Here is a 16,534-nt window from a genome sequence, read left to right on the forward strand (position 1 = left end):
GCAGCTCATAGGGTAATTGAAGATGGACCAACTCTTAGTTCACTACCAAAGTCACAAGGTATGCCAAAAAGTGAGTTAATTGTTACCAAGCAACTGTTTGTAGGTTCTACATCCAAGTGTTTTCAATTCTCTGTAGTTCAATGCCTTTGAGAAAATTATCGCAACCTCAAAGAGTGCTTTGATTTTGAACATGAAAAAAAAAACATTAACTGTAGCTCTTGAGCAAATATCTCAAAAGGTGACTAGCAGCTTGTGACTGGGCTGAAAAGCTGCATGCATTTTGTCCTTTCTTTCTCCTGACGGATATCTGGAAGAGCTTTCTGTTTGCGCTCCCCCCCACCCGCGGTCTTACAAGAGGGCACTGCCAGCTCCCTAACCTTTCGCAACAAAGGGACTTGAAGTGTGGTGCCAAGATATTATCGATGGGGGAAACATAATAACTCAAGTGGGGGTGCTCAGTATTCTGTCCAAAGCTGCTTCCTGATGCAAAGCAGCATCTCGCTGAGTGACGGGGCCGACACCGGCAATGGCCCATCGCTCCGTTCTGAGGGATTTAAGAGTCAGGGGGGATTCAGGGAGCATTAATCAAACAAGCGGTTATTAACTCTGACTGGAAATACGAACATGCTTCAGATCTGTCAGGGGTGCACGATGACTGATTCAAGGCACTCGAAGGAGAACGCGATTGAGATACCACACCAAAAGTGCTGCAATGCTGTTCAAAAAGGCTGATTTCTGGCACCTGGCCATATTTCTGACTTCTCATTTTGTCATTACCATTTTCATCATTGTGTCGCTATTTACCAGCATATAAGCAAGCGCTGCCAAATTTGTGTCACTAATATTTCAAACTTAGAAGAATAATTCAGAAAAAGCTATTTGAAGCTTATAGTTACTTGGTATCATAGGAACATCAAATATCATTAAAACTCTGGGGGGAAAAAAAAAACTTGAGTGCAACAAACAGAGCTGTCTTTGCCTGATTTATTTCACTGAGCCTAATTTGATGTGAATCAAGATGAGAGTTAAACAGCAAGTTGGGAAAGAATTGAGAAGATCGATCACAGGCAACTAAAAACAGGACACATCCAGTAATTAGACAGCAAACAGCCTCTAACCCTTTGCCTTTATGCTAGGGAAAATGGCACACATGCAGAAGAACACAAGAGGTTAAGTCAGTCTTTGGCTCAGAAATAGAAATAACACACAGCTAAGACCGCCAGATTTACAGACATGGCACTAAACTGAACTGAACTAGGATGATTTAGGCCTTCTCCAGGTAAGGGCTTTATTCCTCTTTAGGAAATTAGCCAATAGGACATTAACCTGAGCTCAATATGCTGCACCAATACAGAAACTGGGCCAGCGATGGGAACACCTGCAGTATTGTGGTGGCCAACAACAGAGCTCGGCATGCTTTCATCTCTGTACAATTCCGCATTTCAATGACAGAAACACAGGAATTATCAAACCGTTGATTTCATTTTTGCCTGACAGGCAACACTCTATTGTAAAAGTAACATCAGGAACAATGAAGGGTTATGGCAGAAATGCCTAATCATGTCTTAAATATTTCAGAAATGATCCTGCCACAGTCCAATAACAGAATGAATTTGTAATGGATTTTAAATGTATCCCATGTTTTATAGATGTGACTTCCACTAAGCGGTGGCTCACTGGTGCCTTTTGTATCTATATTTATGTGACCCATGTAGTATTTACAAAACAATTTTCACTCTGGACACATTGAGGTAACATATTAATTATTAAAGGGACATTTTGTATCTGCTTTTTATAATCAGTTAACTAGATGGATAGGCTATATTCCCTGAATCTAAATGCAGTGCACAGTCACCACTCGGTTCTCAATAGGGCTCTCCTGAATAAAGCATAATTAGCTTAATCCCTCTATGAGGTTTGTGTTCAGATCACTTTTAAGGCAGGTAAGTATTTGCTAACAGGTGCACTTAGATAATATATTCAAATACTAATGTGTTTGGCCACCGTGATCTGAAAATAGTGCTTCAGCTCTCAGTATACAAACATGGGCCTCTCCAAACAACCATGCCTACACATATCCTACGGAGAAAAATAAATAATTGATCATCATCATGTGTAATTAAGATTTTTTTGCTGCCGCTTTGCAAAATCCCATTTCCAGTGACAATGATGGTCCTGAGCAATTCTCCATATCCATAGTCATGTGACTACCTAGCTCTACACAATTGAGAAGTACGGCTCAGCGAGTGGATGTCTCATAAAAAACAAACGTGACTCCAAATATTGTCCATGAATTCAACATAAGAGGACTCTCTTTTCTACTGATTCTTATAAATGAGAGGACTCCTAGAAAAGCAGTTTAATCACTACCAAGGGCATCTAAGGAGCCTGCTGCAAAAAAAAAAACAAAAAAAAAAAAAACACTTCTGTTCCTCCACATTATCTGAGACCTTAAGAACCAGGGAACGTCCTCGATCCAAAGTGCTCCTGCTCCGTCTGTCTCTCCCAATTAAGCGGACTGAAAGGCATGCAAGAGAGAAACACTTCTCTCTGGCCCACTCCACTCTCCTCCATGAAAGACTCGGAGATTTGGTGGAAGTCCACGCACAGCAGGGAGTCAATGAGGGTAGACAAAAACATGGAAAAAACCACCACACACACACACACACTACTCTCTTCCTCAGTAGAAAAAAAGACTTCAGCTCCCCTCTCATCCATCAAAGTCCCTCTAAGATGATCAAGCAAAAATTATGAGGGCAGAAAATGTTACTATAGCATATGAGCAGATGTCCGACAGATTCCAGACACCCATCCCATCTCCTCCTCTCTTGTGTTGCTAGGCCTTAACCCACCGTGGAGGACTGTGCCCCTCAGCTCGGGCTGCCTGTCCCCACCCCCCGACCCTGAGCCTGGAGACGCTGCCAAGGGAAATGGGGGTCGACCCAGAGAGGGGAAGCTATCCCTGTCAGAGCCATGACCCTCCATTTGGCACAGCAGCGAGCCTGCTCTACCCCCAAATCCTCCTCCCCCCCTCCCCCCTCTAAGCAGCCATGAATATACCTCTCAGACAATGCAGGGCCAGGCAATCTCCCCATGCTCTCTGAACCCCTCCACGCGCCTGCTGCAACCCCCTCTCACTCCCCTCTCTCCCTTTTTCTCACTAAGGGTGTGTGTGTGTGTGTGTGTGTGTGTGTGTGTGTGTGTGTGTGTATTCACCATACAGGCCTTTGTTCTCCAAGGATCCCTGTGTATTTTTTAAAAACATGTCAAAACAACTTATCAGACCTCTCCTTACCATCTGGGTCAAGAGAATGCATGATGGATTTTTTTGGTCAATAATTCACGGGTGTTTCAGTAATCGATCAGAGTTTCTGTTTTCATTGAGAATGAAAAAAGTAGCTTAGTAGTATTGTACCACTTGGTCAGCACTTTAGCTGGAGAGTTTGCAGTGAGAAAGAAGTGGCTGGCTTTCTCAAACTACCTTTCTTTTCCTCTTCTTGGACCACAGCTGCTTTTGATAATCATAATTTCATCTCTTTTAAAAAATCCACCTTCAAGTGTCGACATGTTTTAGTCAAATACACCTCTGCCTGATAGGCGTAACACCTCAAACAGAATCAATTAAGCAAAAAAAAGAACATTGTGTGATGTTCCCTGCTATCAAGACTCTAGACGTTGGTCTGGCCTGCAGTCTGGTCTGCCAGGGATTTGATGGGAAGTGACAGAAAGATGATTCTCCCCCTGCCAAGATGATTGCACCACTGAATGAGCCTAAGAGGGTAGAAGAATGAGGGTAAATCTGCCCTGTCCATCCTCATTTCACTTCCACCCCCGGCTTCATTGATATTGATTGAAAAACCTCATTACAACTTTCAGTCGGACAAATGCAACACATTTCAAAAGCATGAAATCCACCTCTGCTGTCAGTGCAGTCTCTCTCTTCTCCTGCAGATGCCAGATTATTAGTTTATGAAAAGATAAGAAAGCCAAATAAGTCTGATGCTGCTGCTAATCTCCAAAATGTGTTGCATGTTTTGATAGACGCTAAGGATAAATGCTGATAGAAGATCGGAAATGCTAACATTGGCTATGCCATCATCCTTAATTTGTGATGATAGGAAGATGTGTAACAAAACTAAATGGGATAAGCTTGTTATTACAAAAATGGATTAAGCGGTGTCCATTGAGCTACCAGGGTGGAGGGATGTCCTGCCCAGGCACATCAGTGGAGGCCCACAACTGCTCCCATTCCACTTGACCATTCCTGATTGCTGTAATTTGCTGACTTGAGCGCTTTCACTTAATTCTTCAAAGTCGATACTTATTTCGCCTGAGGAATGGCGATGGATTGATTTTGCTCAGAGGGAGCTACCCCAAACACACTCCTACTCCACACACACACACACACACACACACACACACACAAAGTCTTCACACCCTTCACTACGACATAGTGCTCACAACAGTTAGCCCTCTCACACCTTGTTAGTGAGAGCACCCTAGAGTCTCATCAATCATGATCCTTCACCCTGGAAGGCTCTCTCCTCCACTGGGGAGGGAGGCCGGCACGCGCTGCTGGACAACACCCGCTGCACACGCTCAAGTTTCAAACTTTCTTTTTCTCCGAGCCAAAGAGTAGGGCTTTATTTTCTTACTTTGTAACTTCCAGAGAACAGACTGGGCTTGTTAAGAAAGATAAGAAAGTAAACAAAGAAAGGAAGAAAACTAAAACCAAATAGAAATGAACTGCAAATGAATCAACAGCGTCCGCATTACCGGTGTAATATGCATAAATATGAGGACTTAGAGAAGAAAAAAAAATGTAATGAGGGGCTAAGAAAAGATAAATGACAAGTGGGCTGTGTTCTAATGACAGTGTCTTGTGAATCTCGCCGGCTTGCACTGTGTTCCAACCAGTCGCCTGTGGAGAGGATGTCATGACAACACACCCTGTTGGCAGCCAGGCCTAAACACTCGTTTTTAATATTAAAGTTGCATTGAGAAGCAGGCAAGGGAGGCGACACAGAGTGAACATGCCTCCACGAAGCCATGGGTACAGTGGAAACATACAATAAAAATAGAACCGCACACCATTTAATAGCCTCAGCATTCTTAAGCAGACATGCAGGCTGTGGATAAATGATACATGCTGCAGCTATGGCCTAGGATACCACCACACTTCAGTACAAACACACACACTCACTCTAACCCACACACTCTGACCCACACACTCTAACCCACACACACACACACACACACTCTAACCCCCACACGCACACACACACACACTCTAACCCACACACACACACACACACTAACCAACGGACTCCAGGGGTTTTGCCGTGGACTGGCATGGTAATCAAAAGGAAATGAGACAAACGGGCTGAGCGCTCACTGCAAGAGTCCACAGAGGATGTGAAATCTCCAGCAACACATCACAGCCCGTCACCTCCAGGCCCACGCACTAACCCATGTCTCGCTCTCTCTGCTCCTTATCAAAGCACAAAAGCTTCTGTTGAATGGAAATGGGCTTGTGCTCCGTGAACGCCTCTGCAAAATATCACTAGGATGGGAAGGAGCTTCATTGCTGTGTGTTGATCACTTTGGTATTAATGTTCTTGATGTTAAAATATGTATGATACCGGAGACTTAATAATGAATTGTTAGTCCTGAGGACTGAGCAGGCTCCTGCTGCTACTACCACGCTACCAGAACCATAGTGAGGCCCTCAGGGAAGCCTGACTCTTTAGATTACACATAAAACTCTACTGAAGCAGTAAGAGTCTAATGACAACACAAGAAATCTCAATGTGTAAGGTCAGGGAGGGCAGGTAGTTCTAAAATCTAGTGGGTGATAAACTCCTGTGGTTTACCTGATCACTCAGTTGTCCATACAAAAAATGCCACTCTCGAGTGTTGCATACTGTTACAGGATTAGTCTGATTTCTCTGTATCCACACCGACATTTGCCTACATTTTTGACCAAAGCTTTAACTGGAGGGGGGGGGGAAACGTGTTGAGAATGGTGATCTAAGGATGTGCAATTCCTGCCCATCCTTCAGCAAGTTGACCTCAACAATCAACCTTTTCGTAGGAGCTAATCACAGCTAATCCTTCAACCTTAACGCTACATTGCTGTGGACCTCCACTGTGCTCTACAGTGCTCAGACACTATGTTTCCAGTGCAGCAGTAGGCAGACACAGTAACCAAGCAACATTCACTACATTTCATTTCAAAATGTCATAGTTCCATTTTTATACTCAAAAGATAAACTCTATACAGGCCAGTGAGCTTCGCTGCTATACTGATACAATTTCCAAGCTTTAACCACATACAAAGTATACAATGTTCCTTTGTAACGGAACACAGTCAGACATGACGAGCCCTATTGTATCAGCAGGATTATATTACACCGCCACTCTGCCACTGCGAGGGGAGCAATGCATGGGGCTAGCACGTGCAGATGGCAGATAATGCCCTCGGAGAGGAATGTCCATTGCAATCTAAAACCCCACACATTAGCAGAACTACCGAATCGGATGGATGGCAAAAAACGACACCACTACTGATGCCGCTGCAGGATCGGCACGGGCAAGAGAGGTGGGAGCACAAACAACCTTTAAAAAAAAAAAAAAATCTGACGTTTCTGCCTGTTCACCAGAAACAAGATCCACATTAAAAATAAACTAGATATCAAACTCGCAGACAACAAACTTGCTGTGTAAAATCCTTTCCTTCCCATTTGCACACGGGCCAGGCCTCGACAGGAGCTCTGAGCGCTACGTGTGACCGCCCAGTCCATTAGAGAGAGAGAGGAAGAAAGAGAGAGAGAGGAAGAGAGAAAGAGAGAGAGAGAGAGGAAGAAAGAAAGAGAGAGAGAGAGAGAGAGAGAGAGAGATTGGACCCTCTCCTCTTCTGCCTCCTGCCATGCGGCCACTGGGGACCAGCCGCTTCTGGTTGAGCGCGCCGCAAAGGTGGAGGCCATTTCAGTCGACATCTGAGCAAGTGAGTGAGAGGCTGGGAGAGAGAGAGAGAGAGAGAGAGAGAGCGAGAGAGTCTCTGCTCTTAAAGACAAAGATTCACAATATGTGTGTTAACTTTTTATGGCCAAAAGCAGAAACTTTTCTCTGGTTTTCTTTGAGTGGTGCGTGGGGGGTGGGGTGGTAGAGGAGGAGGAAGAAGGGAAAATATTTAGCACATCCAGCAGTGAGCGTGCACATGATCTATGATGGCATTACTGGGCCCTGAGGGAGCCAGCCATCTTCCACCACAACCCAAACAGAATGACAGAGCAGCTGTAAACATCTGTTGATGATAATGTATTTGATGGCATGGGGGGGTGGGTGGGTTCTGTAGAAACGCTTTATTTTATCCATTCACATAGCTCCCATCATGTGCTTGAGGCAGCAAGCCCGTGATTGACAGAAATCAAAGTGTGTAGTCACTTCTTCAGTAACAGTTGGGTGATAGTCTTTCAGGCTTTAATAATATGCATTCCGAATTACTGGGAATAAAGTTATGCAGCAGTGAAGGTTCATTAAAACAGGAACCCTGGCAGTCACAAACATACACACATTGGCGGGCGCACACACACACACACACACACACACACACACACACACACACAGTACACACAGTAGACACACACACACACACATGCACAACTACACACACATACATCTGCTGAGCCTGTTCCTGCTTTGCTTTGTAGCCTCCTTGCGATTTCCCCAATACCCTCCCCTGCAGTCTGGTGCGAACACTTGTACCACATGCAGAAATAAGGCGAGCGCGGGCCAATGAATTATTTATACAGGCCTGTCTTTCAGAATTACACAAAGCTCTGTGAGAGTCTCACAACGTGAGCAGGGAGGGACATGGCAGCTCAGAACTGCAGCGAGCGAGAGCGAGGCAGAGGGAGAAAGAGAGAAAGAAAGGTAGACGAAAAACAAAGAAACAGAGAGGGTAGGAGGTGGTGCAGTAAGCAGAGGTAGGGGTTGACGAGTGAAAGTATTTTTGACAAGTAAATTAAAGAAACAAGAACAAAAAAAATCTACTGCTGACAAAGATTTTCTGCCATTTACGCCACTTATTCCGAGTTCCGCTCAAAGCGCAGTACAGCAACAAAGGTAAACACAAAACAAATAACAAACACAAACACACACCTTCGCAAAGCCTATGGCACACAATCCAGCCAGCGCGGTTACAGAAAATAGCCTAATCTCTGCACTGCCAGACAACTATCTTCAACAGGCCTATCAAAATCATTACATTTCCAGACTGTTTGGTTTAGCGGCTACAGTCTGCATGCATGGCACACCAACATCAGTAGTGTTTGTGTGAGCCCTGCAGGTACCGCAGCCTCATAATGCAAACAGCACCTGCTCTGACTGGCCGCATGTCCAGGCATCAGGGGAGGACAAAAAGTGTCCAGTCATCAACATTTGCAATATTGAATTGATCATCCAGCCTCATCATGCCCTGGCTGCAGCAAAGAGCGTTTCATAATGTGCTAATGATAACCTTAGTACAGCATTTCCTTCAATATCCCATTTCCCAATATCTCCTCCTGTACTTGGCCATCCATCATTGTATCCTGGAGAAGACAGATCTGGACAGCTCACTACAGGGAGAGCCAATGAGCCAGGGAGCCAGTTCCACTGTGGAGATGAACACCTCCATACAGAGTCAGGGTGCACACACAGAGAGGTTGATGATCTCTGCATTTTGTCAAGCCTGTGTGCTTCTTGTCATGAAGATCTTATGAAGGTGTTCTACAAGACTCCTCAGAGAGGCAGAGAGGGAGGCAGAGAAGGCAGATATCACTTAAGAATGCTCTGCCTACTCAAACCTCAGTTTAAAAATTCACCAGATACGTAACGTTAAAACATGCATTTTAAATCCACAGCGGCATAATTTTCACATTTTGCAAGAGCAGAATATTCAAATATTCGGTTTGCAAGGAGCAACATTCAAAAAAAGGAAAAATTATATAAGCTAGAAATGAATATAGGAATGTTCATGAAGTTATTTCCATCTGTGCCGTCATTGTTCCGTCACTCAACAGTATTTCTGACAGTTTCAGCCTGAAACCATCAGCATTGGGTCAGCTATCTGTGGAGAGGCAACAAAATGGAGTCAAATCTCAAATTAATTAGCTCTCTGGGGGCCCTTCCTCTGTGGCACAGGGAGGGGAAGAGGCAAAAGAAACCCTCCCAAAACCCAACACCCCTCCAAATCCACGAGCAGAGGAGAGTGCACAGAGAGAGGGTGTACTGTAAAGCAGGTGAGGTAAGGTGAGGTGAGGGAGGTGTGTGCTGGCCTGGCTGTTACAGTAATTACTGCTAGGTCCGAGAGAACCAGCCAGAGTGCAACTCTCTAATGGCCATTACACACTCGCACTGATTAATCTATTTAACTGGGAAGACCTGTCTCAGGGGTGACTGCATTATCGGTGTCCTGTGACCCAGCACGTGAACGCTCACACACACAGAGATGTGCACACACACACACACACACAGGTTAGGATGCCGTGGATGCAGTAAATCACCTGGCTGGAGAGTTTGTTTCCCTCTCTGTGGTGTCCATTAACAAATCATAGCCTCTTCCCAGCAGACCAGCGCATCAGGCATAATAAAAACGGAGCAATTTTAGCACCGGCGCACAAGCCCAGTTTTCTGCTTCTCTTGCACTTTTCATCATAAACAGTCTCTCTTTAACAGCCCTCTCCCTCTCTCCACTTCTCGCTCCATATATTTCAACAGTTTCCACATTCCTACGCTTCAGGGAAAGGAGTGGGTTCTTTGGTGGATATTTCCACGATGCCAGCGACGCTTGTTTGAAGTGTGACTGATCAAACAAAGACAAGACCGCCCCACTCTTTAAGTGGCGCATACAGTATTCCTCTGTGCCTCTCAGATCAGCAGTGTCCTGCTTCTCTATGCGGCTTTTCCCTTCATTGACATTCTTCTCAGAGAGTTTGGCATTAATCTAAAAACAGGAACATGGCGAGGCGGAGGGATGCCAAGAGGACGAGGAAGACGCTCCCTTCTAAAGATCTGCTCCTCCGCAGGAAATCTGCGGCCTCTCATGTCCACTGAGATAGTGGCTGTTGGGGAAACTTTGCAGGACTGTTTTCACAGAAGTTAACAGCCTTTTTTGTTCAAGCATAAAACTGTGTCAGCCTTAACATATCCAGACAACTTAGACAGATATTGATTGTGGTGGCCAAAGAAAAAACAAATGATTATATCTGCACTCTTGTCTTGTCAGGGCATGTTGGGTTTTTTTTGTGATGGGACATTGAAAGTGTCATTGTTGCTACACTAAGCCTTGTCCTCTTAAATAGCTTGGTTAGCAAAGTCAGTCCCACTGAGCAGAGAATTTCTGAAAAAATATTGCTACAAAGTCAAAGCACCCATTCATTAAAGGCTTCTACATAAAACCTTCAAGGTCTTCAGGCTTCTTCTATGCACACCAGCCTTTAAGCCCCAGAGCGATTCAAATGGGCCCTTTTTTAGGCGGAAAGGTAAAAAGGTAAGAGCAGCTTGCTAATGTTGGGCTGAAAATCATGTTTGCCTGCAACGACTCAGTACCTACAATGGACAGACAAGCGACATGTCTCGGTGGGTGAGATGGAGTAATCTAGAACCTTCCCGAGGCTTCAAAGCCAAAATAGGCCGCCTCTGTCCCTGCCACTGTTGGGTCCCTCTGAACAATTTCATTAAAAAAAAAATCAAATTCAGTTGGGTTTTTGGGGGTCTGCACCTTAATTTACCTAGAAGGGGTATAGTAACACGGGGAGAACATTCTTCAGCCTTGCCTCATGGCTGTTAGGCTCTCGCTCCCTCTGAGCAAATGTGTTTCAAATCCCACATAATTTCTGCCGTTCATGGTCCATTCTGGTTTCAAATGAGAATTTCTGCACTCATATCCAATATCACAGCGTCCAGCCATCCTGAAGATCAAATAAGGGATCGCCCTTAGAGGGAGGATTAAGCTTGGTTCTGGATATAAACACCCGAGGTGACTAAACAGGCTTCCTTGTCTTTTTGGATTTACTTCTTAAAGAGACAATTTATTCAGCAGTCAAAACAAACATTTAACTGGCTACAAAGGTGGCCCGTTTAGTTATTGCAGCAACTTTAAATGTATCAATAACATAAATAAGCAATTTCTTCAGCGACGATGAAGGATGCACCTCCATGGTTATCGGCTGCTTGGTAATAACAGCCTCTGGCAAAAATAAAAAAAGGGAGAAAAACAGACGTGTGGGAGTTGCCGCCTGTTGCCGACAAAGGAGGCCGAATCAATATCCAATCTGTTGAAGTTTTATTCTGTGACAACACTGTTAATTAAGGGCCACTCCAGGCGCCGCAGTAAGGAGCGTGCAAACAGTGGCGAGAGCAGGCTGATGTGAGAGCAGGCTGATGTGAGGACTGCCTCCTGCCTCCCCCCCCCCCGTCCCCACAAGAGCCCCTCATGAAATGGGGAATATCGTCCGGGCTCCAGGCCACAGAAATGGGACTTCACGGCAGCCGACCGAAGGCTGATGGACGATGTCTTGGGGAGTTGGGATGGCATGTGGGTTGTGTGTGTGTGTGTGGGGGGGGGGGGGGGCTGGTCATGCTGCTGGAGTGTTCAGTGTTCAAAGCGGTTGTAGCCCACAGTCAAAAGAGGTCTATGCACACAGCTTTAAAAGATCGAAATGCCTGCCTCGAAATGCATGCCGTTCTGCATGAACGCTATCCTGCAAATCACCTCTCACTTCTCACATGGCTTTCATTGCCTGGGCTTCCTCACAGCCTTTTGCTTGTCTGCTGTTCTCTGGATGGTATTTTTCTCCAGACTAGACTAAGCACTGTATACAGGAGGGTGTTAACAGGCGAGGTGCCCTGCTATGAACCGAGCCCAAAGCCTGGTCTCAGCTACCCATTCATCTTGATCATTTTTCATCGATGGTGAGAGATGCATGGGCCCCAGGAGATGCTCCGTATACCTGTGGTGCACGCTGTCTTATCGGAGGCCAGGATCAAATGTAGCCGAAACTGCCCACACGACTCTCTGATACTACTGACAGCTGAAAAATACATAAATAAATAAATACAATTCTGAAGGGAACTGCTGTCCCTGCAAGGCACAAGCTGGAGGAAGACCAGCCCAGCGACACAACCAAAGGAAAATGTTTACTTCTGACTGAAATAAAGCATGATGGAAGTAAGCATGATGGGTTCAAATCTACATACCTATGCTTGTCAGAGAGCTTCACCGTAGGACACACAAGTTACCTGTAAACAACTTGCCCTTTGAAAGATCAATGGAATTGTTTAATACTAACACTACTGTTATTGTTATTCAAGGACAACTACTGAGGTTTCAGCTTGGCCCCTAATGCCTCAGCACTGACAGCCCTATTAGAATGCAGCAGAAACGCTCTGCTTTGCTTATGTTTGCCGCAGACAGTTATCCAGCCTCTCTGAAAATATAGGCTTTTAATCTAAATAATTGAGGTAGCAGTTACTTAAATAAAAAAAAAATGGACTTCAGTGATATGCGACTCATGGCCCTGATAAGCGTCAGAGGAAATGATGTCGAGCTGCAGCCGAATTAACTGTATGAGTAACGGTCATACTTCTCAGAGGCTCAATCAGGTTATGAGATTGTTCTCCGTGCAATAATCTGCCTTGGGAGCAGAGAGCCCAGTAAATTATGTCCACTACTGAAAGTCACGAGTGAAAGTCACCGTAGGTCAGCGACTCAATTAAGCCTATGGTTCAGAACTTTGTCCCAAACCTCCGAACACCCACATTAATTCCAGTGCTCCTTCCTTTCCCTTCACGCCTCTAAGCTCAGTTTTTGAAAATATGTATTTCATCTTGTGATGGGTTTTTATCGCTGCTGCCTCAGACAGACACTCTCTCCAGGGGATCTCCCAAAAAGAAACTGAGAAAAAAACATAAAACTGTGCGAGGCAGATATATAGAGAGATAGAAAAGGAGAAAGAGGGAATCAAAATAGCCCATTTCATTCAGTGTAATAGGTATGGTTACAGAAGATGGGCAATGACCCATATAAAGAACCTTCACCATTGGGCTCTCTCTGGTCATTTGGTGGGTAAACAGCGCATGTGAGCTGCTGTCTATCATTTCCCAGAGAGGGGGATGGGGGGGGGGGGGATCTAATGCTACACCGATATGTACACAAACAGAGCGCAGTGGGGATATGTGTTCTCCTATCTCACCATGGAGAGGAAGACAAACACAGAGAACAAGGAGATTAATGGGTTTCATTTTTCCAAACACAAACCTGACAGCGAAGAGCCCCAGAATGCAAATGACAGGCCTGGAAAGGCGAGCGCGTTCGTTTGAAGGTCTCCCCACCATCACCCCCCACGCCCCCACCCGCTTCATTCCAGGAGTCTGAGCCCTCATGGCAGGATGCAGTACCAAAGTATTTCAAAGGCATTACATCATCGTCATCAGATCGTCAGTGCCATTAGACTGCAGGGGGAAGTGTGCAATTGCATGTAAAGTGCTGGGGAAGGGTGGTGGTGGTGGGGGTGACATTCGCTGATTTACGATCAACACACACAACATCCATCATGTGACGCGGCCGCCACTGATGAAGTCCCCCTGTTAGCAGCATCCAGTGTATGATGAGGCAGAAATACTTATCGTTCAGTTATTTATAACCCTGCTCTCGCAGAGGAGCGGGGTGCACGGATGCAGCGCGAGGCTCTCGGGACAACCCGAGCTCAGCTCAGGTCAGACCCGCTTCTCTATGGACCGGGGTTGGACAGCCGCCAGGCGCCCGCTCCGAGAGCACTTCGGCTGCCCGGGGGAGCCGCGACTGTGGCCGCCATGTGAGGGTCTGTGTTCATGAAGGAGCGTCCTGACCTCCTCACATGCCGGCACACACTCTCTCAATCTTTCTCTCTCTCTCTCTCTCTGTCCTTTCAGAGAGATAGAATGCTTCACAATCTGCTGGCCGCCTCCCTCTGCCCCTTCCCACCTCCACACAGAGCACCGTCGAAAGGAGCATGATGAGCTGAGGGTTCTGTAAAAGAAACCTCAAAGCTCTTCGAGGAGAGAAGCGGCCTTTTGATGGATAAACCGTGGGATTAGAATGGCCGATCCTCTTGGGTTACAAAGCTTTTTGTGGGCTTTTTCTTTTCTCTCTCTCTCTCTCTCTCCTTTCTTTTTACTTCTTCATGTGGACCCCCAAGAGGGAAGCCATATTGGCACAGAGGAGATGTCCACTTGCTTTCATACTGGCCTTCAGCACCACAGCCCTGCTGGAGGGTGGGGTGGGATGAGGGAGACAGCAAATCCGATTGAGGCAGGCCAGTGAAAATGCTCAAGGTGAGCTGCCCTACAAAAGCTCATCTTTAATGGCATCTTAGGCCAGTGAGGTAGAAGCAGAGGGGTGACGACCTGCACGAATTTGCTGATGATCTCCCACCGGCTGGGTTTATTCTCTGCTTTTCTTTGGCCGAGACAATCCACAAACGGCAGAATGTATGGTTTTCTGAAGTAGATGAAATGACATTGTGGAGTCACTGTGGAGCTAAAATACTTTGGTGTCAGGTGCATCTTCAGAAAGTTGCTAATTTTCCAATTTGTGTGTTGTCCCAGTAACATTTTCTTAATGTATAATTTAAAGAAGGCCAAAGACTTTCTAAAATGCACCCTAGTATCCATTTAATACAAAGATCTGTTTACACAGGCAAGTATGCTTAAACCAACGGCAGCAAACAATGCATTATTAAAACATGAGGCTATTACATGTTCAGTCTTTGCACATTTGACCTATATTAATCTCTGGCTTATTTTGATAGACTCAGCAGAACTAAATGAGATTCATTAATGTACATTTTTGGGTTAGGATTAGACCTCTGTAATATTCTTGGCTCGAGGCAAACAAAAGTAAATCGACTCAGGCCTGATGCTCCGTTGAGGTGGATGTAATTGGTGGGCGCCCTTCTCGAAATCTTCCACTGAGCCTCTTAAATATTTTAAACCTCAGCAGACTACTGATGTTCTGCAAGAGGGGCCCCTCTTAACTTTGCTAATTCAGCCGTGAGAGGACCTTCACAGTGTTTATTTATCTAGCTAGGTTCTACACCTGAGGAGCAGGCTGTCAGAAACCATTAGGCTGACATCCCTGGTGCACTTTCTCCATGTCAATGAAACACACTCTAAACCAAGCAACACTAGGAAAAAAAACACTACAACGCTGTCCTATATATGGCAGCCAGGAGAGGTTGTCAGTGGAGTAGGCCCTCGTTCAGAACCAAAGAAACCATTAACATCTTCACATCTTCAAGCACAAACACTTGATTAGATTGATGACTGACAATCTGTGAGAGAATTCGTGGAACACTGTTTCTAACAAAACACCAGTTTCTTTTATTTATTTATTTTACCAACCAAAACCCACCTTTAATGATGGCCCACCTAGATTGAAGAAGTAAGGTGATGACGAGTAAAGAACTAATGTGTAAGGAAGTCAGCCATCAAGACCATCAATACTTCGCATTGCATTTTGTTAACGTCACAGGTGGATTGTAATCATGTTACTACCTGGCATAGTGACCTCATCTACTGCTGTTCACTAACATTATAGTGAAATTGACAGTGTTTTATCAGATCAAATTAAGAGGGGAAGTGGAATAATGGCCCACTGTGAAGGCTACTAGGAGAACAGTTTAATGATCTTACCTGGCGTTAGAACTGTTCCAGTAGACCGCATGTCTGTCTGAAATGATTTTGTCGTCAGCCCACACGGAGTCCCAAAACAAAAAGGTAACGGCAATCAATACCAACTCCATAGCACAAGTTCGTCCACGACTGCCCATATTATGAGCCTCAGTTCTTTCTGAAGTTATAATCTGTTTGAAGTTAAACGTATAGCTGTCCGACAATCTCTCATTGTGTAAATGTATACAGAATAAAATTAGCCAATGCTTCGGGGCTGATGGTCATTCAAGGCCACATCAATTTGAGAGCAACAGTACATTTTAGTTAGTTAGCTTACAATACTGCTTGCCACTCATCAAGATGTGCCAACATTTCAGTAACGCTATCGGATTTCTAATATAATTTTAAAGCGTCTTTGCGGTGAAATAAAGACGCATCCGTGTAAAGGAATCCATGATCAATCCACAGTCCAGTGCTGGATTCGCCAGACAGGCTATAGTGGGCTTATAATAACTTTCGTTCCCAATTATAGACAACACTCAAGCCTTGGATTGAGTAGGCAAATCATGTAAAAGTCCCTGAAGTAGGCTATGCGCGTGAATTTGGCTGTCCACTTCTCTCACTCCCAGGCTGAGTAAGCTAAATCAGTGACATTTAAATCGTATCACGGGATGCCTTTGTAAACTATCCTGTAATGAGTCCAACATGTCCATCATATGCAATTCTGATTCAGTCCATCCGACAGTAGGCTAACCCTCCTCTGGCAAACTGTGATAACCGATTACATAGGTCCTTAAGTTTTAGCTTCCTCGTGGCGAGGATGCTCCTGCCTCCAACG

General features: G+C 45.2%; 1 protein-coding gene across 1 annotated transcript in view; it reads right to left on the reverse strand.

Moving 5' to 3' along the window:
• Positions 1 to 15,836, reverse strand: part of efna2a (ephrin-A2a) — a 34,463-nt gene extending 18,627 nt beyond the window's left edge. Inside the window, exon 1 of the mRNA XM_076293188.1 lies at positions 15,718 to 15,836. Coding sequence (XP_076149303.1) covers positions 15,718 to 15,827 — 110 coding nt within the window. The 5' untranslated portion in view covers positions 15,828 to 15,836. The remainder of the gene's footprint in view (positions 1 to 15,717) is intronic.
• Positions 15,837 to 16,534: the final 698 nt, after the last annotated feature.

Source organism: Alosa pseudoharengus, unplaced genomic scaffold (assembly GCF_046254945.1).
Source record: "Alosa pseudoharengus isolate Yale_2024_CS ecotype anadromous, Long Island Sound unplaced genomic scaffold, YU_APseudo_1.1 YU_APseudo_1.1_scf_2, whole genome shotgun sequence".
NCBI lineage: Eukaryota > Metazoa > Chordata > Actinopteri > Clupeiformes > Clupeidae > Alosa > Alosa pseudoharengus.